Below are 22,734 nucleotides of genomic sequence, written 5' to 3'. Positions count from 1 at the left end.
ACCTGTATGATAAAATAATAATACAATAAAAATAAGGAAATGTGGGTCATAGAAAATAGAATGTACTATGTCAGTACTAGGACTGGAGAATATAAAAGGGAAATCCTGATGTAAAGTCCAGGTGGGTCTTTTAGTCAAGCCTAAAATATGGCTATGGTTTCTGATTACTGTTTCTATAACTGGTGTCAGCATGTTACATTGGTTTTGCATCCATTCCTGTTTGATGAAAAATGTAATTGATGAGGTGTCTGGTTTTCCTCAGGGCATTGGTGGCCAGTAAAAATTTGTATGCCTCATATATGATTTTTGTATTATTTTTTAATTTCAGTAATCTTTAATATATCCAAAATATTAGCATGGAATCAGTATTTTTAAAAATTGATATTTTTTGGTAATCTTCAAAATCGTTGTCAGTTATGTACTGATGGCATATCTCTATTGAGAGTAGCCATATCTCAAGTATTTAGAAGCTACATTTGACCTGGGTCTACTGTATTGAACAGTGTAGGTGTAGGAATTTCAGGAGCAGAATTTTGGACCATAGTTTTTTTATTTGTTTTGTAGGGGGGTGGGGCATAGTTCTTTGGAGACATTGTTTATAAACTCCATATGGATTTGGGGAATCAGGAAATGTGGAAATTGCTGAGTACAAAATTTTCAATATGTTGCCCTGAAAATCAAAAAAAAAAAATAATAATAATGAACAAATTGGAATAAGCATATATTTAATTTTGAGATATAAAATTGACATGGAAGAGAAGAAATAGGTTTTGAAATCAAATATGGGATATGGGGTTGAATTTTGGTTCTTCATACTACTGTATGTATCACTTTAGTAATACACATCCTTTTAGAGGCAGGCCCACATTTGTTAATTAAAAAAACAAAACTACCTAGGATACACTGGGCACTGTGTCTAAAAACAAAAAGTGTATTTTACAGGCAACATGCATACACATTCTTTAGCCACATCATTAGATACAAATAATGTTTCAAGTTAACTTTTATATATATATTTTAAACTGAAATGTCCATCTTAAAGGACAATAAACTGAACCTTGGAAAAATAATGTAGCCTTTCAAAGACCCTTTTCTTTGAAGTGCGAAAGAGTTTTTTGCCTAAAAGCAGATTTTACTTCCATGAGAGAGCAAGTATTCTTTGAACCTAAACATATTTGGGATACATTGGTACAAGAGTTTCAAATATTGTTTTTAAAGTGTTTTCGGGGCACCTGGATGGCTCAGTCAGTTAAGTGTCTACTTCTGCTCAAGTCATGATCTCACAGTCTATGAGTTCGAGCCCCACATCGGGCTCTGCTGACAGCTCGGAGCCTGAAGCCTGCTTCACATTCTGGGTCTTCCTCTCTCTCGGCCCTACCCTCGCTCGTTCTCTCTCTCTCTCTCTCTCTCTCAAAAATAAATAAACATTAAAAAAAAATTTTTTTAATAAAAAAAGTGTTTTCATGTTACAGTAATATTTCTAAGGTCCTTGAAGATGATTTTTCAGTATAATGGGTTTTTGTTGTTGGGTTTTCCCTCCCCAGATATTTTTAGATGAACTGCACGAACATGGACAACTGCATTCTATGTCATCTTGGATGGAATTGTATCCAACAATTAGTTCCGACATCAGATTCACTAATATGCTTGGTCAGCCGGGTGAGATTGTTTTCTTTCCCTATTTATGGTTATGACAGTAGTTGGAATGGGCCAGAGAAGCAAGTGGTTGTGTTGGGGAATGGAGGGGTGCTTTATTTTGTTTTATAAACAAAAAAGTAATTGCAGCTCTTTGGTTAGAGCTAGCTTTTGACTTCTTTAGTTTTTTCATTAGGATCAACTGCACTTGACCTTTTCAAGTTTTATGTTGAGGATCTTAAAGCACGTTATCATGATGAGAAGAAGATCATAAAAGACATCTTAAAGGTAAACAGTACACTTACTATTTATTGTCAATATGCAGTATATTTTAAAAATTGATACTGTGTTCCTTTGATTTATATGTATTATTAGTGTTAACAAGATTTCTCTTTCTTAGGATAAAGGATTTGTAGTTGAAGTGAATACTACTTTTGAAGACTTCGTGGCCATAATCAGTTCAACTAAAAGATCAACCACATTAGATGCTGGAAATATTAAGTTGGCTTTCAATAGTGTAAGTTTTCAACTTTTCTATGAAAAACAACCAGCTTTACTTGTGTTCTAAACCATTACTTCAGTACAGTTTTTAATATATTCAGCCAGAAGTATTTAAGCTGTAGGCTACTGAAATAAGGGAGCATGAGTAGGATTTCACTGAGTAGTAGTCTTTCAGAGTAAAGTAAAAGAAAATAAATAAGGATGAAGTTTCCTTTGCTCAAATTAATTGGTATTATAAATTGGCCTGTAACTTATATATAATGGGAGAATGTTTAAATTAATAATGAATTATTTCAGCTGTACTATTGTAACTGATTAAATATGATTTTCTAAAAGTTACTAGAAAAAGCAGAAGCCCGTGAACGTGAACGAGAAAAAGAGGAGGCTCGGAAGATGAAACGAAAAGAATCTGCGTTTAAGAGTATGTTGAAACAAGCTACTCCTCCAATAGAATTGGATGCTGTCTGGGAAGATGTATGTATAATTGTAAAATTTTTCTCATGATTCATTTCCTTTACAATTGAAGATAAAAATATTTTTAATTCCCTTCTCATTTTATAGCCACAAAAAAGTTATTTATAGTATATAAATTAAATATATTCAGAATGTTTTCAAAGTATAAAGTCAGCTCAGACCCTGTGTTTAGGAATATTTATTAAAAATGGCTTGGACTTCAGAAGAAAAGAAATCTAATAGATTTTGAGGGGATGAGGCTGTCACAGTTACCACTTGATGTTGTGATTCTTTTTCATCTTGTTGGTATACTTTTCTTGTTATTTATGTATTCATTTTATATCTGAATTTTTCAGATCCGGGAGAGATTTGTAAAAGAGCCAGCATTTGAGGATATAACTCTAGAGTCTGAAAGGAAACGAATATTTAAAGATTTTATGCATGTGCTTGAGGTAATTTTAGTATTCTCATAATTGAATCAATTATTATAAAATACATAAAACTATAAACAAAAAGATTAAAGTATGTTTCTTAAATTATACTGCATCTATATAAATGTTAGGTAATGCTAAGATGGTTAAGGATTGATTTTTCCATAGAAACTGCCTTTAAGCCAAAGGAACTAAGCTTTCATGTCATTATAAAGATTTGTTTTAGAGACAGTTTATATTTGTTTCATATTTTCTGTGGCAACAATTTAGCAGCCTCCTAGAATGAGCGGTAAACCTAAAGAAAACTTAAACAGCTTTTTAAGCACACATTTCAATATTACACTATGTTAGATGTGTTGAATGTTCAGGGAAGTCTGGAAAATTATGGAATAAGTAGTAAGTTACTCCATTAGCTGAATAAGAGTATTTTGATGAAGATTTCAGGTAGGTATGTATATATAGTAAATATGCTAAATTGGCCAGTAATGCTGAATAATCATATTTGGTGCCTATGTGGGTCCAGGCATTGTTCTAATGGTTTTGCAAATACTACATACATGAACTTAGTCCTCACAACAACCCTTTGAAGTTATAGATGAGCAAACTGAGGTAAAGAGAAGTAATTTGCAGGGAACGGATTCTAGCCCAGACTGTTTGACTCTAGGGTCAGTGCTTTTAACAGCCCTATCCTGGCAGTTATGTAAAGTGATCCTTTATAACATGCTGAAAGCTGGAATTTATTTAACATTAGAGTGTTGAATGGTGTGGTCATTGGGTACTGCAGGTCACTTAATTGTTCACTGTTTCTTTGGATTTCTTGTTCTTGATGAATTTCAATGTTGACAGCAGTGCACCCTTCTTATTTCTCACCTGCCTTTCGATCTAGTCCTAGAGGCCTCTAGATCTTTTCTGTTCAAAGTGTGTTTCAGAGCAGCAGTATCTGCATTACCTGGGAGCTTGTAAGAAATTCAGAATGTCAGAATTTCTGGCATCGGAGTCATTCAAACAAGATTCTCAAGTGCTACAATAGAATTGATTGTGAGAAGTTCTACTGTAGCTAGTGTCTTAGCATTGTCCCCCAGTTCCTAATCATGAACAGGATTCTTTGGTGATGTATGCTGGTAGTAAAGTGGTGAGCTCTCAAATGGAGCTGAAGATGATTGCATAGGGAGGAGCCAGTCACTTTGGAATAAGTTTTGGGACCCCAGTAATCTGAGCCTTTGAGTTGCAAAAGGAGGAAGAATTAGCATTCAGTGACCAAAGTAAAAGGATCTTCCCTTTTGAGCTAAATCTTTTATTTTACTTACTTGTAAACTGAAGCATAATTATTTTCAAAGCCATAGGTAAGTTTGGAGGCAAGAAGCTTTTACTGCAGCATTAATAAGTGAGTTAAAATCCACAAAGACAAGATTTCCTTTTCTGATTTCATGTGGTGTTTGAGTTAGATTGCCTTTGGAGGTCTTGAGTTTGACTAGAAGGGAATGCTCTTTGGGTGCAGAGAAAAAGGAATAGATTTTGCTTTATTCTGAGACTAACCTCGTTCATGTTAGGTCAAGGATGGCTCTGAGGTAGTTCTTTTTCATGGTGCCAAGCCTAGCTTGCTGAACAAAGCCAGATTCATCAGAAAAACTATCTAAATGCTGTTTTATTTCATCCTTGTTGAAAGCAGGTGGACTGCTCTGCAGATTATTTTATTTTTAAATTTTTTTTAATGTTTATTATTGACAGAGAGACAGAGCATGAGCATGGGAGGGGCAGAGAGAGGGGGAGACACAGAATCTGAAGCAGGCTCCAGGCTCTGAGCTGTCAGCACAGAACCCGACTCAGGGCTTGAACTCATGAACTGTGAGATCATGACCTGAGCCAAAGTCGGTCAGTCGCTTAACCAACTGAGCCACCCAGGCGCCCCAAGGACACTTTCTTTATTAATACTTTGCCGTGTTTAGATGGTGAAACGAGTGGGCACAGGAAGGATGATTGAGATCAAACAGAACATTGCTAATTCTTCACAGTTGCAAGGAAGTATGTCCTAAATTTGTTCAAAACAAATGAGGTTTTTACTCTAATAATTACTTGTATAGCATTTCAAAATTCTTTATGATCTGCTGTCTAAAGTAAATGTAAACTTTTGAAATTCTTCCTACGCTTGTAGCATGAATGTCAACATCATCATTCAAAGAACAAGAAACATTCTAAAAAATCTAAAAAACATCACAGGAAACGTTCCCGCTCTAGATCGGTAAGGAAGTTAATATTATGGCACCCTAAGTGTATTGAACTTTTTGTTAGCAACATTATGAATGAAATTATGTGTATTAATTATGTAGGGGTCAGATTCAGATGATGATGACAGCCACTCAAAGAAAAAAAGACAGCGATCAGAGTCTCGGTCTGCTTCAGAACATTCTTCTAGTGCTGAATCTGGTAAGTGTATCTTTTAACTTGATTAGAATCATTGGCACTGGGATGTATGTCCTCATATTCTGACATTTTTTTTTCTTTTCCTGTTGCTTAGAGAGAAGTTATAAGAAGTCAAAAAAACATAAGAAGAAAAGCAAGAAGAGGAGACATAAATCTGTAAGCAAGTTTTTAATTTTTTATACTACACCTAGGCATTAGCCCTTAACTTGTTCAGTGGCGACAGAACTCTTCTGTCTGGTCCTGTGCAGTCCAGCACAGTTCAGGTGGACACCTGACTCAGGAATTTTATAGTTTGTCTTCACCTTAATCTTTATCTTAGAAATCTTCTAGCAATCTTTAAACACACATACACACACAACAGTGTTAAGATTCCCACTCTGGCTTTTTAAAGTAATCTTAGAGAAAGTCCCAAGTGTGTATGTATGTGATGCAGCTATGGTGAGAATCACAGATTTAAATGTTTGACTGCTTCCTCTGCTCCTCATTCTTAATTTTACATATGCATCAAGATATACCTAAGGAGCTATTTTTCTTCATGCTGCTCACTTAAATTTGCACGTATTTAATTAAGGACCACTTATTTAGGTGGTGACGGTATACTTTAAATACTACTTGTCAGTTGCAGTTTTGAGGAGAGAATTTTATATTACAGTCATCCTAATAGATGATTAATCACAGCATCTTGTGTACGTATCTGAACATTTTACTGGATTGGTAAAAAATGTCATGTTTGTCTGCATTTATATAATAATAGATAAAATCCCATTTTGTGTGCCTTCTGTTCTGATTTAGTAAAACTCTTTCATGATGTTACTTTATTAGAATGTCATCCTTCCCAAAGAAAAGGCCCTCCAAATTTCACCATAGTAAGAACACATGCCCTATAATACATGGATGTTCTTATATGTTACCTATATGGGGGATATTTTAAAAATGATTGGTATCTTCATCAAAATGTTAACTTTATTTTTCATTTACACAGGACTCTCCAGAGTCTGATGCTGAGCGAGACAAGGATAAAAAAGAAAAAGACCGAGAAAGTGAAAAAGACAGAACTAGACAAAGATCAGAATCAAAACACAAATCACCTAAGAAAAAGACTGGAAAGGATTCTGTAAGCATTCAGAATTATTTCATACTTGTGTTTTCAAAATATAAAAATGGATATTCCTAAGAAAATCTTCTATGATTATTATTTTAACACACTAAGAAAGGATACGGTCTTTGTAATTCTAAGAAGTACCACTGTACATTTTCTGTCAGATTTTTTAAGGAATATATGAGACTCAGTTCTGGGGTTCTCCCTCCAGGTGTGCACAGTTGTTACTGTCAAATCCAGTTTCAAAAGGTAGTATTCCAGTAACTTTTAGGAGTAATCATTGTGAGGGAAGAGGTGAGGGCAAAGGGATAGGAGATAACTACAAGGCTAACTTAACATTTTAATATCAAATTACATAAATAGTTGCTCAGTTTCCCATATATATGTGTGTGCGTATACATATATGACAGCACAATAACATAAGCCTTCTTAGCCTTGCCATTCTTTCCACAAATACTATGGACTCAGCAGGAATAATGTCTCTGAATCCACCTGTGGAGAATTTAAACTGTGTAGATAAATACCCTGCTCCTCCCTCTGGATATTCTGATTCAGTTGATAACAGAAGTTCTTTTTAAAAGCTGCCCTGGTGGGGCATCTGGATGGCTCAGTCAGTTAAGCGTCTAACTTTGGCTCAGGTCATGATCTCATGGCTCGTGGGTTTGAGTCACATTGGGCTCTCTGCTGTCTGCACAAAGCCCATTTTAGATCCTTTGTCCCCCCTCGCTCTGCCCTTCCCTCACTTGCATGCTGTCTCAAAAATAAACATTAAAAAATTTTAAAAAGCTGCCCTGGTGAGTCTAATGCACATCCTTGGTGAAGCAGCTCAATAGTTTCTTCTTTGTAGTAAGTTCAATGAAATCTCTGAAGGGAAGGAGAATAGGTAAATTATCCACTTTCTAAAGGTTTTCACAAATACTAATTTTTAGTCTTTTTAACCTAGTGTTGTCCTGTTCATAAATCTTAAATGTTTATCTGAGGATAGTATCCTGAAAGCATAATACTTTTCTGTAATATAAAACACCTTATAAGGCGACCTAGAATCTGCAAACTTAGCAAGGAATATAGTGCCTTAGGTAATGAACCCCCCCCTCCTCCCATTAAATGGAAACAAGATGTTTCATATTCAGTAGTGTAACAGGAAGGAAAAGTAACCAGTGTTAAAAGTTTGTTCTGTCTCCCCTAATAAACCAAGGAGTAGTGAGCAGCTCATTGGTAGACTTCTGGGAAAAGAGGTCAGTCCTTAAACTGGTGTGATGGGTTTGTTGCTATGGAAAAGAATCCGTATAAATTTTGGATTTTTGTTTTAAAAGGTTTAATACTACTTAATATTTTGAGCACTGGCATTAAATGTAATTGTATACAATGTCTTTCAGGGGAATTGGGATACTTCTGGCAGTGAGCTGAGTGAAGGGGAATTGGAAAAGCGCAGAAGGACCCTTCTGGAGCAACTGGATGATGATCAATAAATTATACCAAATATATGTTTACAGTATGATTTAAAGTCTAATTCAGACCAGGGACTCTATTTTAAAGTTCAATTGAAATAACACTGGGTTTTAATTATATCACAGGAAAAAAAAAAAAGTGCATTTAAGTATTGTTATTGTGGACTTTATAAAAGCAAAGGAAATTGAAAATAACTTTTGATTCTGTATCAAGAATCATATTTTCATACGGTCATAACTGTCTTTCTGAGACCCTTTCATAGGGCACTGCAGGATGGATTAAAGGTGGCAATTTACTGATAACTGCAGATGTCTCTACTTTGTTCTGAAGTCTAAGTCATGAGGCGATTTGATTTACTTTATAGAAGTTGGATTTTGAAGATATAACGAAAAATTTTTTGATATTTAGTAGTACAAAAAAAGCACCAGCAACTGACAAAACTGCTTTTTTGTGCACTACCCAACTGGTTAAAGCTGATACGATCTTTTGTGGTGAACTCAGAAATAGGTGTTCATAATGGAAACCTGGTAGACCCTTAACTATAGTGGTGCTAATGAGCACCTACTATAATAAAGCCACCATTATTTTTTATGAAACATCGGAGTACATTTTAAAAAGGCTGTCGTGAGGGCATTATTTTGAGGTGATGTTTAAAAAGATAACATCAAATCAAATTGTAAATTAGTTTAAATATATTTGCCTTAAGGACCTACTAAAGAATGTGCCACCAAACTTTAAGTGATAGTTGCAATATCCTTGTCTGAAACAAAAATCAATGTTGACTTAAACATTTTCTTTAACAGTTGTCTTTTTTTTTTTAAATCCAATCTTTTCTCTTGCTTTTTTTCATTGAGGAAGTCTTTTATCTTCCCTACTCACTGAGAAGTATTGACTTCGTGGTACACATTCTAAAGCATTTCTGATTTGAATATTTTTGTACATTTTTATCAATTATTAAACCTTCTCTTCTAGCGTGTACTAGTATTTATTTCTACTTAAACTACTCAGCTCTAAGAAAATTGTATTATCATTTCAAGATACTAAATCCTTGAAATTTTGCTTCATCTTACCCATATAGCTAGGTTACTTTACCTTTTTAATATTTAAGAATATTATAAATCCGTACATTTGAAGCCCCTATAATTTGTTTTTGATCTACAAATTTCCTATAGAAAACTTTAGAGAGGCAGTGGTTTGAAGCTAGAATACTCTTTACATGCTAACTTTTGCAAGTTGGTAATGTAATTTATACTATTTTCCTTCAGTGCAGGAGATTTTTTTAATAAGTAAATATTAGCACATAGTCTTTGGCATTATGTATTTTTTTATTTTGGACACTTGGAGCAATCCTATTTCAATTGGCATTTAGAAGAACAAAAAGTTCATCTTATTTTTCCTTCACCATTCTAATGAAATGACCAGGACTACTCTCCCATCCCTGCCCACTGTTTCAAGCCTCAAGAAAAAGGGGGTGGGAAAGTTGTTTCTACTCTGCCAAGTCATTTTTGTGCTGTGAAAACTGACAGGACTGTGGAAAATGAGAACATCCTTAGAATATGTGAAGTAATGAAGTTGCTTACTTGAGGGTTGGTCTCTTATTGTATATTAGAACCAAAACATATAACAACCTTGGCAATAGGGAGTTGCCTAGATTTAATTTTCAAATGTCTCATAATGATAGTTAATATCACTAATCATGTCAAACACTTGACATGGAAGTCAGTGGTAAAATCTTTAAAGTGCATATCATATTGGCAGAAGTACTAGTGGTGTTTCACAAGAGAATTTAGAATCTGTAAAATTTTAATTCCATGAATGATGGTTTTTTTAAGTTTTAATTTTTCTATTTAAATAAAAACCTGTTGATATGTTTTAGCATGTCCTCAAAATAGATTTCTGTATTTCTTAGAGGTACTGTCTTATCACCTCACATTCCTTTAATACAAATTCAAGTTTCTCTGTAGTTCATCCATGAAAATTATTTGACCTAAAAACAAAACTACTGAAATTGCAATTCAAAATAGAATATCCTTATTATAAGAGATATAACTGAAGTGACTATAATCCTTGCTTACTTTAACAAACCCATCAAATGGAATTTAGTTACCAAAAAGATACTGTATAACCCTGAAGGCACAGGTGATGGAAACTTTTGTTATAGCAAGAGTTCTTTGTGAATATTTTTAATTTACTAGATTAGGTTTCTAAATTTTCAGTCTGCTACAACCTGAAATGTCTTAGAATATTGGTTCTGTTAAACAGATTTGTTCAAACTCCTTATGGAACGTGTGTTCAAACAGGGAAGTATGTTTATTTGCAGATGAGGGGAATTTATACTTTTCAGTTAAGCATCAGACTCTTAGGTAAATGAGGGTTTTTCTTCCCTCTGTAACATCAATATTAATGAATTATTGGATTAAATTTACTAATATATTTAATAACATAATAGTCTAAGAATCTCAAATATTTGATGTTTTCTTTTTCTTGCAGTCCAGTAATTCCTATATGGGAAAATTGAATTTGTATGAAGTGAATTTAGTCAGTATGATGAATTCTTTACACTTTCCCAAATTTATTTAAATAATGCTTTTAAATAAAAGCAATGGTCCTTTTTTTTGTTTAACACAGCAAGAGTATTTCATTAATACCCATATGAGCTTCAGCATATAGATCAGTCATGTTTTTCAACAATAAAAACTTCACTTTTTATGCCTCCCAGTAAATTCGAAAATGATCAAAATGTCACAGCTTGACTTTTGCTAATTGGGCCTCAATTCATACAACTATAAAATAAAAATGGCCTAGAGTAAGGCCTAAATTCATTGGTAAAGAAAATGTAAAAGCTGAAATGTCTCTACGTTTATCTGGAAACACGGTCCATAATTACCATTTTTCAAAGGGGCTTTGTCCTGTGTTACCAAGCATTTGTCTAGATGATCCTGGTTTTCTCCCAGTGTTAATGGTCAACTCAGTGCTGACTAGGCAGCCACTTTTCTCTGCATCCAGAAAGGGGTAGCCTTATAAAGATTTTTCTTTTTTTATAGTTTAGATGCTATTTGAGAGAGAGAACGGTTTCTAATCAAATAGTGCCCAGGGAGGAGTGACGAATGCTTTATAGAATATTTAAGAGTATTATGTAATTTAAATGTAAAGTACAAAACTAAGGAACCAAATAAACATTTCTAAAAGCAACATAAGGCAAAGCACATTAATTCCTTGTATCTTAAATCAGGCTGCTGCTTTTCCCCTTGGGGATGTATCTCAGTACCAGGTACAATTTTAATTCTTTCATATTTTCTAGGAAAAACTGTACTCTACATAAAGGAAAAGCAAAATGTCATGAGTAGTTTTTCACAGAACTGTGTTCTAAATAGGCTTAATAGCATATTTCAGTCTAATAATTCTTACCTTTATTAAATCTTACCTTGGTCTTAAGTTTTTCAGTTGTTTGGACTTAAATGATAGGTTCCTTGGAGACAGGGATTTGTGTTTCATTAACTGCTATATCCTGTGGATTAAGACAGTGCCTGGCACACAGTAGGCATACATTGAATGGATGTAAAATTTTAGTTGACAGACTTACCCAATATCCATGTACCCAGCCTCTGCATTATAGGAGATGCTTGAAAAAGCATCATGCAATAATCTATACTAAACCACAACTACAGCCACATACATAATCGAAATGCACTGAGGACAAGTTCTAGTGATTGTACCTTGTCACTTTTACTACAGAAATTTCCAAAAGCTTGTTAGAACATGTTACTTCCATGTGGTTTTGAGTAGGAAAGGAAATCCCTTGTGATTTAAAACATAGTTTTCATATTCATAAGTTATAGTAGTTCAAAAGTAGTAATTTAGCTAGATCAGAATTAGTCTTTAAAGGCCATGCTGGAAACAACAAAATTCCTAAATTCTAAACAGAGAACTAATTATTTCAGGCTGTTTCCAACAAAGCGTGAGGTATGGGAAGTGAAAAAATGGGGCTCCAATTACTCCATTCTCCATTTTATTTAGCTTGTCTCCTTGGCCTAAGTTCCTTAAGTTTAAGTAGATTTTCTGTGCTTTTCAGACTTGCTACATAAAAACTGCTTTTGTGACTCCATAGGATCTATGCTTCAAGGCCATCTTGTTATTGTTAATGACTGGTAATTGCCCCAGGTATAATGGCCTATTGCGGTTTGCAATTTAGGGGAACTAACAACTCCCCACCCCAGTTTTCATTGATAGTCTGAAACAGAGTGGCTGCCTAATCAGAATCCAAAAGCCATTTCTTAATGCCCTTTTATGCTGTTCCTTGGGGTATCGAAAATGTGCTATTTATAAATATTCTTTTATTTTGACCCTGCCTGAAACTTTGGTAGGTTTGGTCTCTTGCCTACCTCTCTACAACTAAACTGAAGATTTGTTCTGAAAGGTGAGTAAAAATAGGGGGAACAGGTTTCTATTTTCTGTGTTTGTAATTACCAGATTTTCTCTTCTGTTTATATATTGTTCTGATGTAAAGAACCTTAATAGTTATATAAAATTAGACTTTTGTAAATAAATATAATTTATTAGAAAAAAATGACATCTTTTTACTAAGTAAATTGGATTTGTGTCAACTTTTCACTTAAGCACCCCTCATATGCAGCAGTTTTGTGCTGTGAGAGGCTAGATGCCCACATTGTTTCCTCAGTGTCAGACTTGATTTTCTCTATAAAAATTAGACCAAAGAAAGTCAGTCAACAACTTGATGCACTTTTTCAAGTTTCAGATTTTTTTTCTTGAAAATAGAGCAGGTATTAGTTTTAAGAGAAAAATTAATCCTTTCATATACCGTCCCAATTGTTTTTGCAGACACTTCTGATAAAATTTTTTAAAATATCTTAGGGCTAAGAGCAGTTTTATCACATTAATTGGTATGTGAATTGTGAAGCTATTATAAAAGCATATCTTCCAATGTAAAAGATAATTTCACAAAATCCAGTATGTTGAACCACAGTGATGTATCAAGTCCCGTTCTGGGCTGAGCATTGTTGAGTCAGCAGGGCCCTTTGGACATTCATTGCAGTGAATTTTAGTGGATTAGAATTTAGACTTTTAGAGGACTGGGAGTGGGGAATCAGGAGACTAAATTCTGAGTTATGGGCAAGCATCTTTAAATGTGGTTAGGGGCACTTGGGTGGCTCAGTCTGTTGAGCAACCGACTTCGGCTCGGGTCGTGATCTCACAGCTCATGAGTTCGAGCCCTGAGTCTGTGCTGGGAGCCTGGAGCCTGCTGGGATTCTGTGTCGCCCTCTCTCTCTCTGCCCCTCCCCCACTTGTGCTCCCTCTCAAAGATGAATAAACATTAAAACTTAAGTGTTACTAATGGTATATAATGGCCTACACCTAACCATATCTACCTCATTTGAACTTACTGCTGTGGTTTGGGTTTGAAAATGTTCTAAATTTGTATAATATTAAAAATCTTATTTCTGGGGCACCTGGGTGGCTCAGTGGGTTAAGTATCCAACTCTTGATCTCAGCTCAGGTCCTGATCTCAGGGTCATGAATTCAAGCCTCACACTGGGCTCCATGCTGGGCGTGAAGCCTACTTTACAAAAAAGATCTTGGGGTACATGGGTGGCTCAGTCGGTTGAGCATCCAACTTCAGCTCAGGTCATAATCTCAGAGTTTGTGGGTTCGCACCCCGCGTTGGGCTGTATGCTGACAGCTCAGGGCCTGGAGCCTGCTTCAGATTCTGTCTCCCTCTCTGTCCCTCCCTGGCTCACTCTCTCAAATAAACATTAAAAAAAATTTTTTTTAATGAAAAAATCTTATTTCTAATACCATGAAGGCACAAACTAGAGAATTTTACTAAGTGAAATTTAACTTTTTCTTCTCTATAAAAATAAAGCTTCAACTACATTGTATAACTGTGGTGCAGTGAGAAGACCACTGAGTTGATAACAAAAACCTAATACAACTAAATAACTCATGCCCCTGTAAGAAAATTGTTTTAAAGCCTCTCGGACAGTTTTCTAAAATATCAAATTTCAGGGGCGCCTGGCTTGCTCAGTCAGTTGAGCATCCGACTTCAGCTCAGGTCATGATCTCGAAGTTTGTGAGTTCGGCCCGTGTCAGGCTGTGTGCTCAGAGCCAGGAACCTGCTTCAGATTCTCTTTCTCTCTGCCCCTCCCCCACTCACACTCACTCTCAAACATTAAAAAATATATATCAAATTTCCTTGCTTCCCTAAAAAGTTATACTGAATGTTGCACGTAAGTTTTTGTGAGGACTTGGAATTATCACTACAAATAACAGTATGTTTGGGCAATGGAGGCCAAAAGGCTTGTACATACCTGGCCAAACCATTTGATGTGGTTGTCAGTTGCAAGGTTACCTGGTTACCTCTGTAGTCCACACATAACCTGTCTGTATACACACAACATCCTCATTGAACAAATCTGGGGGAGGCAATATCTTCACCAAACAAAAGTGCTTCTCTGGAAGCAACAGAATCATTAATGGTTGGGAGATGTATCCCTCACTATGAAAATGTGGTTCCTGTGTTCCATATAGCAAGTGATCAAGAGTTTGTATCTTGAGTTTGAGCCATGGAACTAGTAACCCCCCTGCCAAAGTATGCCCCTGAAAGATCACAACATATTACAGGATAGTAGTGTAAATAGTTTATTTGCTCATATGCCATGAAAAGACCAGAAAAGTAACATGAACTGCTTTTTTATAAAACATTTCTAATATTGCTAAGAAGCAGGCCCATTAATAAAAGAACATGCCAACATTATTGTCTATCTGTAGATTAATAAATAGGTAATTATTTTAATATATGCTCATTAGCACTGAGCTTTGGAAAACAGCTGCTTGTGATAAAGGGCCGACTACTTGTGTTGTAGCTCATGGTCAAATTGCTTTTTTCACCAAAATGAATGTTGAGTCAACAGACAAAATCTCAGCATGTTCTTTTTAAAGTACACATTTATGAAAATGTGCTAGCAGGTGGCAGTTTTAAAAGTAATTTTTTGTAAATAGGTATGCTAAAGTGAAATGTGGTAACTGATCCCTAAACTGTCCTTGTAGTTAAATATATATATTAAAAAAAAAAACCTATAAGTTAAAATAACATTCAGATTGTATAGCACAGGCTGATGCATTTTTAAACAATATTTACAATATTACCCAGAGGCTTAGGTGGGAATTAAAGTGTAAAAACCATAAAAAACTGCACCAATTTTATAGCAAAATATCTGTACATTTAAAAAGAGATCATATAACTACACATTATCCAAGGAAAATGGGACCTTCACCAAGGAGCTCACATAAGCACAACATAAAATAAGATTCAGTGGTTAAATACTATACAATAAACTTTACAATTAATATATTGATGTAATGTACCAAGAAGGTAAGCCAGAAGCAGAATGTATATTATGGAAAGTACAAATTAGCTTTAGTCCAGTTTCTGACTTTGGAATGGATCAAGTGCCCTGCCAGAGAGGAAGGAAAAGTAACAGTGGCTTAGTTGGCCATTGATTTAGTCCCATTACCTATCATGTAAGCTTAATCCCAATGTGAATATTTCAAGCAATTTAATTGCAATTTCCCATAAAGTAATGTGGGAAATACAAGAATTTAGCTTTGATATGTAATGCAAAATATATCCAATTTATAAAAGGAAGAAGAAGGGGGAAAAAAACTTGCGATTGTCAGAATAAGGCTGGGTTAAAACACTACTAGCTAGCAGAAGTAATCTTGAATGCTTGTTGATAAAGCTAGTGAGCTTCTCCCTGGCTAGCAAGGCACCAATTTCTATTCTCAGGATTGGCCCATAATAGTCCTCAGAAATCCTAATACTGATTACTGAGATGTTAATTTTAGTGCTAATTAATAAATACATTTGCATTATTTTTTTTAAAAGCTGCCTCTAGCTGAAGAACACAGTACTGCAAATAAATCTTACACAAATCTGTATGCCACTATATCCTTGCATTCATACCGGTGAACTTTTCTCACAGGGCATCATAACCCTAGCACAGAAGTAGAATGTGTAACGAGATAAGAGTTGAGGGACTTATCCTGTGCCACTGCAATACATCCTGTTTGTACTTCGCTGGGGCTTGCTTATGGACAGCAGTCTGTCATGTGACCTTTTCCTTCTTCCATGTTGCAAGCCCTTTAAAATACAAAGTTGATGGGTATGGCTAAAACACAAAATTCCTTAAGACATCTCAGCAAAGGAAACCCAGAGCAGATTACATCCACGTTATTTACAACTTATCAGGAAACCAGGGTGTGCCATCATGGGACAATCACAATGGCAGATAATGAATGTAATACGAAATTTACATTTTGGTTAAAAAATTGGATAATATACTGGTGTAAAAAGATACCTAATCAAATCAAACCCTATTGCTTTGATTAATCTGAGCAGGTACTTCCACTTTTAGGCACTTGTTAACAAAGGTTGAAAGGAGAGCCCGTCATTTTTAAATTCCTATGTGTTTGCTAAATCTGAGCCCTTAGAATATTTTATCAATGTTCAAGGTTGCAGTTAAAGGGTATCACATAAAGTTCATGTGGAGAGTTTCATTCACGCACTCTCTACTCATACAGGCAGGTCTCAGGTTCACATGGTTATTTCGGCACCATTAACAGAACGCAAGTTCTGATCATCAAAGCGCCGCCTGACACTTCTCCTCACCGCATCGGCTCGTCTGTAGGGTTGGTTTCTAAGATCTGTAAAGAGAAGATTACCAATAAGAGAACTGCAACCTTTAGTATCACGTGTCTAAGCAAGACAAAAGTCAGCTGGCAGCCAATCAAAGCAGCTTGTGTAGAAGAGTCAGCTAACAGGCCCTTCAAAATTCATTGAGTATTTGAGCCAAGGACATGTACTTTGCCCTCAATATTTAAACAAAGCAGGATGTAATACTGGTGTGATTCTGGAACTTTTAGAAAAATACAGAGGAGAGGCAACTGCTCCTGTCACTGGCCAGAGAGTCTAGCTGGAGTCTTATTTTGAAGTGTTTCTTCAATTGGAAAAAGCTGTGGCTTAGTTTTCTTTGTTTTTGTTTTTGTTTTTTCTGGAAACTGAGTATCAACAATAATTAAAATGAATCTTAAACTGCAAAACTAATAAGCCCTGTCCTATCTTACCTGAAATTTTAATCCAGGAAGGACACTATGCTTATTTTGCAGAGGTACCATAATTTTTATTCAATATTAGCTGAAGTCCATTTTTTATTTCGTGAATTAGACACATAATGCCCAATTAACCATTAAAGAAAGATAATCACTAAATCAAAATAATTCTCTATTTCTGTATGTTCTGTCCTGCCATAGGTAGTTCCTGTTTTTCATTGGAGGGAAGAAGTTGAACGGGCCCTCCTCAATTTTCCAGTTTGTTTAAAATGTTTAAAGAGAATGTTTAAAATGCCTAACATTAAAACAACAACAACAACAAAGCTTTGTTGAATAAGTGAACCAATCACTGCATATTGGCTCAAGAAGCCATTGTTCTAATGGGATAAAGTGGCATGAACAAGGGATTTTATTCTATGTAAGTATTCTTTAATATGAAAACATGCTTTGCCTAGCACGCAGGTAAGCTGCTTTTGATAGGGCAGGGCAGGCTTCATACTTTTTCCCACTGTTTCATTTAATTAGTATATATTTCCCTTTCATTAACTTAATATTATTGACTTCTGTTAGGAAACATTCTATATCTTGAAGGGGAAACATAAACAACAGAATTAAAGCAGATCAAATCTTTGTTTATCCCTTTAGCTTGAAAATGGAGCCAGTGGGCCATATCTGGCCTACAGAATGTTTGGCCTCCAACTTGTATTTTTAAATACAGTTTCCTGATCTTTAAATAATTAATATAAAAAACAAGGTTTCTGATTTCCCTTGGAAAACTGGAGGGCCTGGCAACACTGAGCCCAAATTTTCACATGGCAAAAACAAACTGGAGCTGAGTCAGTGCTGAGACCTAAGCTCCTGACTCCTTGGAATTTGGTACCCTGCCCTTCTAAATTCAAGGGAAGAATAGTTTTGTATGCCTTAATCCACTCAAGCTTCTGCTTCTTGGCCCAGAGTGGTAAGGGAAGTTCAGAATTCCACTTCTGGCTAGATGACTTGTAGCTCTGTGATGCCTGAGTCTTCTGAACAACTGGCTCTAAAGATCATCATCTTCAAAGGCCATAAAGATCATGTTCCCCGGCCAGGAAGTGCTCTCAACTTCTTCAGATCAAAAGAGGTTAACTGCTTAACTCGAAGGCCAAGAAAAGGGTTGGAGAAGGACAGCCTAGCACCCAAAGCAGGTACAATCATCAGCAAATACCCTTGCCCAAGCCATCACACTTAACAACATGGAAGCAGGCCAGAAAGAGTCCAACAGAGAGGCTCTGCCTCACATCACTGAAATGCGAGGTTACAAAGACTTCTCCCTGGTCAGACTCTCACCAGTATCACCCTCAGCCATAGACTGAAACCACTGATCTGCATACAGAGAGAGGAGGAAGCTAAGTAAAAAGTGATGCTTGCCAGCTCTGTGTATCCTCCACCACCGGTGTGCTAGAAGAAATCCTTACCCTCGAGTGAACATTTGGAAATTTAGTGATATTATTCTTCTTTAAGGCTAAACAGAAAAAAAAACAAAAACACAAAATGATGGTTAAGTAAAAATGGGATGAAAATGGAAAGCAATTCAACTTAGTGCTTAACATACCCGGCATGTTAGCCAACAGAGGAAGAGAGTGGGAGGCCATTAATACAAGAGGTGTTAGATAAAACAAGGGAAAGAGAGGATCTTCCCACCCATCCCCTCTGACCACCCAAATCCAAGCTGCTTTGAAATATGGCTCCAGAATGATAGTCCAGCAGCAAAGCTGACAGGAACATTAGCTGAGTAGATGACAGTGTCTAGCCTTGTTAATAAGCACTGGCGGGTAAGTACACTGCAGGGTGGGCAACCACACACCACATCCTTTGAGATCCTCAGTGACAGAGGCACATACATAACAAGCGCAATTCACAGACAAGCTAATGCCACAATCAAAACAGGTACCCCGTTCCATGTCAATCTCAGCACAGGAAGCTAATGCTCATTTCCAATTAGAATATGTGCTTCTCTTATCCATTTTCTAATCAACTGGGCCCTGCAGAGAAGTTTGTCTCTTATCTAGCCATCAGGAACTGAGGGCAGGCTGTTACTTCTTGAAAATCTGGGGTTTTGTTTTGTTTTGATTCTAAGAACAGTGGCATTCTCCGAGAATAGGTTTTTGCTATTAGTGTTTCTAGTTGCCACCATCCTGACCAAAGATGCAGGTCCAGATATGATCTCATCACAAGAGAAATGCCCTGGATTTGACACGGAACCGAGCGACAGTGAAGAAGCACAAATGAGGAAAGACTATGGAGAGCTCCTAAAGCCTTTGTTTTCACTTTCTGCCTCACAGCCTTGTTCCAACGTGATATCTGAATGTGGGCATGACACTCAGGAGAAGACGTGGAATATACAGCTATGGATTGCCTATATCAACTTATACAGATTTCTAGGTCCAAAGGGCTACTTGCTTATACCATGAGCTCCATCATGCTGTGGGTGATGGCTACAGATGGTATAAGAGAGTTAAGAAAGACCCAATTTACAACTGTGTGTAGTTCACACTTTTTTCTGCAAATCATTTTTCAACTTTAGAGCACTCTGCATTCCTGAGCACTATTTCATCAAAGCATGTTAAGTGAGTACAGAAAAGAGGCTGGTTTAATATCTGTACATTCATGACAAAATAGCAAGTGCTCAATAAATGTTAGGTATGGTACTGTTATTAATGACTATCATTTTGTGTTCAAAGACACTAGCCCAAAAGACTTGTAACAGCCTACTTGATCCGAATACTAATTCTCAAAGTAGTGCTCTATTTATAGTGTTTTTCTAAAAATTTCTGCAAGCAATTCTATTAATCCAAATCCCTCAGACTCAGACCACCATAGCCGTGTGGATTCCTAGACATACTGAAAGTGGCAGTGAGTAAGCAGTAATGACTGAGATGCAAAACCATGCAGTGTGAAGGCAACATAAAATATAACATGGTGGAGACAGCAATTCCATGCTGGTATATTGGGTGGCCCTAACAGACAGACAGAGGGGCATAAGAGGTCAAAAAATCTGTAGCAACCTTTTAAGAGCATCAGGTGAGAAAGAGTAATAGTTTAGTAATGGTATTCCTCAGTGAGAACAGGTTCGCAGAAAAATCGAGAGCCACGCTTGGCGGTGCGAGCAGTAAAGGGCACAGTCTTCAGCACTGCATTGAAAATGATAGCCAAATAAGACAAACAGCAGAGAGTAAGAGCCAAGATCTATCATATTAGTACATGGTTAGTGCTTTGTTAATCATACCTGGGGAAGGCGAGGGGGGGGGAAGGGGGGAGGTGGCCAGGGAAGGAGGGAAAGGCAATATATACCCAAGTGAGTTCATAAACTCTAACAGAGTTAGTCAGTCTGGGGCTTGGTGGGTGGAAAGTATTTTAATGAGAATAAAACCTGCTCTGTAAGCCGATACTCATTCACCTCCAATTGGTGGCTGAACGATTAGGTCAGGCAAATAGAAACTGGACATTTCACTCAGTTTACAAGCCAGGTGTCACTGACATGGAGAACAGACTGATGGAAAAGGAACTCTAAGTTCTTAATATGCGAGGCTCGATGCTCCTCTCCCTGCAGTTAATCTTATTACGGCACAGAGGCTAGCAGGTGCTTACCCAAAAAGATCTGTTCCTGGTCTTGCTCAGAGCAGAGCTTCTCCCTCAGTGTGGGGGAAACAACAGGGGGGCTAAACAATGGGGACTTTCCCTAGGGGCCATCTGCAAGTCACTGCAGAGTGAACAATGAGACACTGGCAGACATGCGTGTCCAGATTACGTGTGCGCCATACCGAGGCACTTCACCGGCCACTTACCTATCCACTGACGACTGAGACGGCTTTACTCTTGGCCAGACACTCTTTATTGACTTCCTGTTAGTGATTTATTTACCTATTTTATTTCCTTGGGTTTGAGCTTGTGGGAAAAAAATTGTGATTTTGGTGGTTTGGGATCGATCCCTATTTACGATGCTGACTGAGCTATTAACAAAAAATGAGAAGTCAAAAATCTGAAAGTTACATTTCTTAAAAATTAGGACAATGGAGAAAATGTGACTAATGACTGCACATTTGATATTAAAAAGTTGTTAGTTTTGGAGGTGTGTGATAATGGTACTATGGCTGTATTTGTTTGCTTCATTTACTAGTCCTCATCTTTTGAAGACGCCAACAGAAATATAACCAGATGAAACTGTATGTCTTAGCTTTGCTTCAAAATAATCGTACAGGTTGGTAAATGGGGAGCAGGCAGAAGCAGACAAGTAACAAGACTGGCGATGAGTTGAAAATTATTAATAGGTGATGAGCATATGGGAACTCATCATACTATTCTCTACAGTTTTGCATGGCATATTTTCTAAATTTCCTACAGCAAAAAAAAAGTTTGAAGTCTCTTGGAAGCTAATAAACAGTATTCATATGCAACAGACAAGAAAGGAAAGTCACTAGTAGCCACAGTCATAAGGTAGTGGCTCAAATTACTTTCCCGATCTGTAAGAGAATGCAGTATCTCTACAGAACGGATTCAAGCAGCATTAGGCTACAACTTAATCAGACAAGGACCAGGCTGGGTTAGGCACCACTCACTGAAAACCGTGGGCTAGCAGCCTGCTGGCCCATTAGAATGAAAGCACCGGCTCCTTATTTCCTACTGTCCTCAGTTACGTTGAAGGAGTAAAAAAGCTTGCTGGAACAATGTGCATTGACTCCGGTTAGTACACAACCCTGCATGGGCTTTATCCATAGTATTTATTTTAACCAGGCACTTGGGTAGGAGTGGCCACATAGAAAATGGAGCAGGCTAACAAATCAAAGACAATGGAAAACCATCAGAAGGCGGGGCCTGGTGAAATCTGCAACATTCCAATGATAATGAGAAACAGATTTTTCAGAGAGTGCTGGGTCTCCTTGACGGGCAGTATACAGCCACTATAAATATGCTTCTAACACTAGCATGGAGTTCCCCTTTATTCTGGACCTGAATAAAGTCACCTGAAGAACTTGTAAACCCTGGATAAAAGCAGCAGCACAATGGGCGAGTAGCTCACTAGGGGTAAGATCAGTGGGGTCTCTATGGGCCACAACGAGAAAATATCTTTTACCTGTGATAATGTCTTCGATGGCGCCATCTTTCCCTTCATATACATGTCTGTTATCTTTAACTTGTCGCCTTCTTAATTCTGCAATTAATTCTTGCTGCTGCCTCTTTGATTTGTGGGAAGGAGACTGAGCAGAAAAAAAAATGGCAGAGATTAGTGGGACCAGCACCACTGGTCCAAATGTGCGTGATCATTGAATAAGCAGCCTCAGACAAAAACACAAATGGCACCATTCCAACATTCTGCCCACAGAAAAACTCAGAAAGCTTCTGGGACGAAAACAAACTTTCTCTGAAGCACACACAAAACTCCAGCTGGCAGCAGTGGGAAGGCTGGATCCTGCAGCCACAAGAGACAGCTGGTATTAACCATGGACTCCTTAAACTTTGGTGCAGAGGACCATGATGAAGAACACTCTGATTTGCCAGCCTTTGTGGTCTTTACCTAGGCTGCTTCCCTCCAGGGAATGCTCCTCCCCATGCCTTGTAGCGAAGCCCTCCAGCTCTCATGGCCAG

At 36.9% G+C, this 22,734-nt stretch overlaps 2 protein-coding genes across 16 annotated transcripts in view; one reads left to right on the top strand and one right to left on the bottom strand.

The window, feature by feature from the left end:
• Positions 1-8,967, top strand: part of PRPF40A (pre-mRNA processing factor 40 homolog A) — a 53,773-nt gene extending 44,806 nt beyond the window's left edge. For 3 of the 9 annotated variants that reach the window (XM_030323544.1, XM_030323548.1, XM_030323546.1), the window contains 10 exons: positions 1,545-1,659; positions 1,820-1,923; positions 2,036-2,152; positions 2,473-2,610; positions 2,946-3,041; positions 5,173-5,259; positions 5,348-5,444; positions 5,536-5,597; positions 6,424-6,555; positions 7,917-8,009. In XM_030323544.1, coding sequence (XP_030179404.1) covers positions 1,545-1,659; positions 1,820-1,923; positions 2,036-2,152; positions 2,473-2,610; positions 2,946-3,041; positions 5,173-5,259; positions 5,348-5,444; positions 5,536-5,597; positions 6,424-6,555; positions 7,917-8,009 — 1,041 coding nt within the window. Of the gene's footprint in view, positions 1-1,544; positions 1,660-1,819; positions 1,924-2,035; positions 2,153-2,472; positions 2,611-2,945; positions 3,042-5,172; positions 5,260-5,347; positions 5,445-5,535; positions 5,598-6,423; positions 6,556-7,916 lie in introns of all 9 variants that reach the window. The other 6 variants (XM_030323545.1, XM_030323549.1, XM_030323547.1 and 3 more) reach the window with 3 other exon arrangements.
• Positions 8,968-14,630: 5,663 nt separating this feature from the next.
• FMNL2 (formin like 2) overlaps positions 14,631-22,734 on the bottom strand; it is a 308,414-nt gene continuing 300,310 nt past the window's right edge. For 2 of the 7 annotated variants that reach the window (XM_030325635.1, XM_030325638.1), the window contains 3 exons: positions 22,223-22,346; positions 18,520-18,613; positions 16,640-16,710 (listed from right to left, as the gene is read on the bottom strand). In XM_030325635.1, coding sequence (XP_030181495.1) covers position 16,710; positions 18,520-18,613; positions 22,223-22,346 — 219 coding nt within the window. In that variant the 3' untranslated portion in view covers positions 16,640-16,709. Of the gene's footprint in view, positions 16,711-18,519; positions 18,614-20,156; positions 20,283-22,222; positions 22,347-22,734 lie in introns of all 7 variants that reach the window. The other 5 variants (XM_030325636.1, XM_030325639.1, XM_030325634.1 and 2 more) reach the window with 3 other exon arrangements.

This window comes from Lynx canadensis, chromosome C1, assembly GCF_007474595.2.
Source record: "Lynx canadensis isolate LIC74 chromosome C1, mLynCan4.pri.v2, whole genome shotgun sequence".
Lineage (NCBI taxonomy): Eukaryota > Metazoa > Chordata > Mammalia > Carnivora > Felidae > Lynx > Lynx canadensis.
The sequence above is the reverse complement of the archived record's forward strand: the minus strand, read 5'-3'. Positions and strand labels throughout refer to the sequence as shown.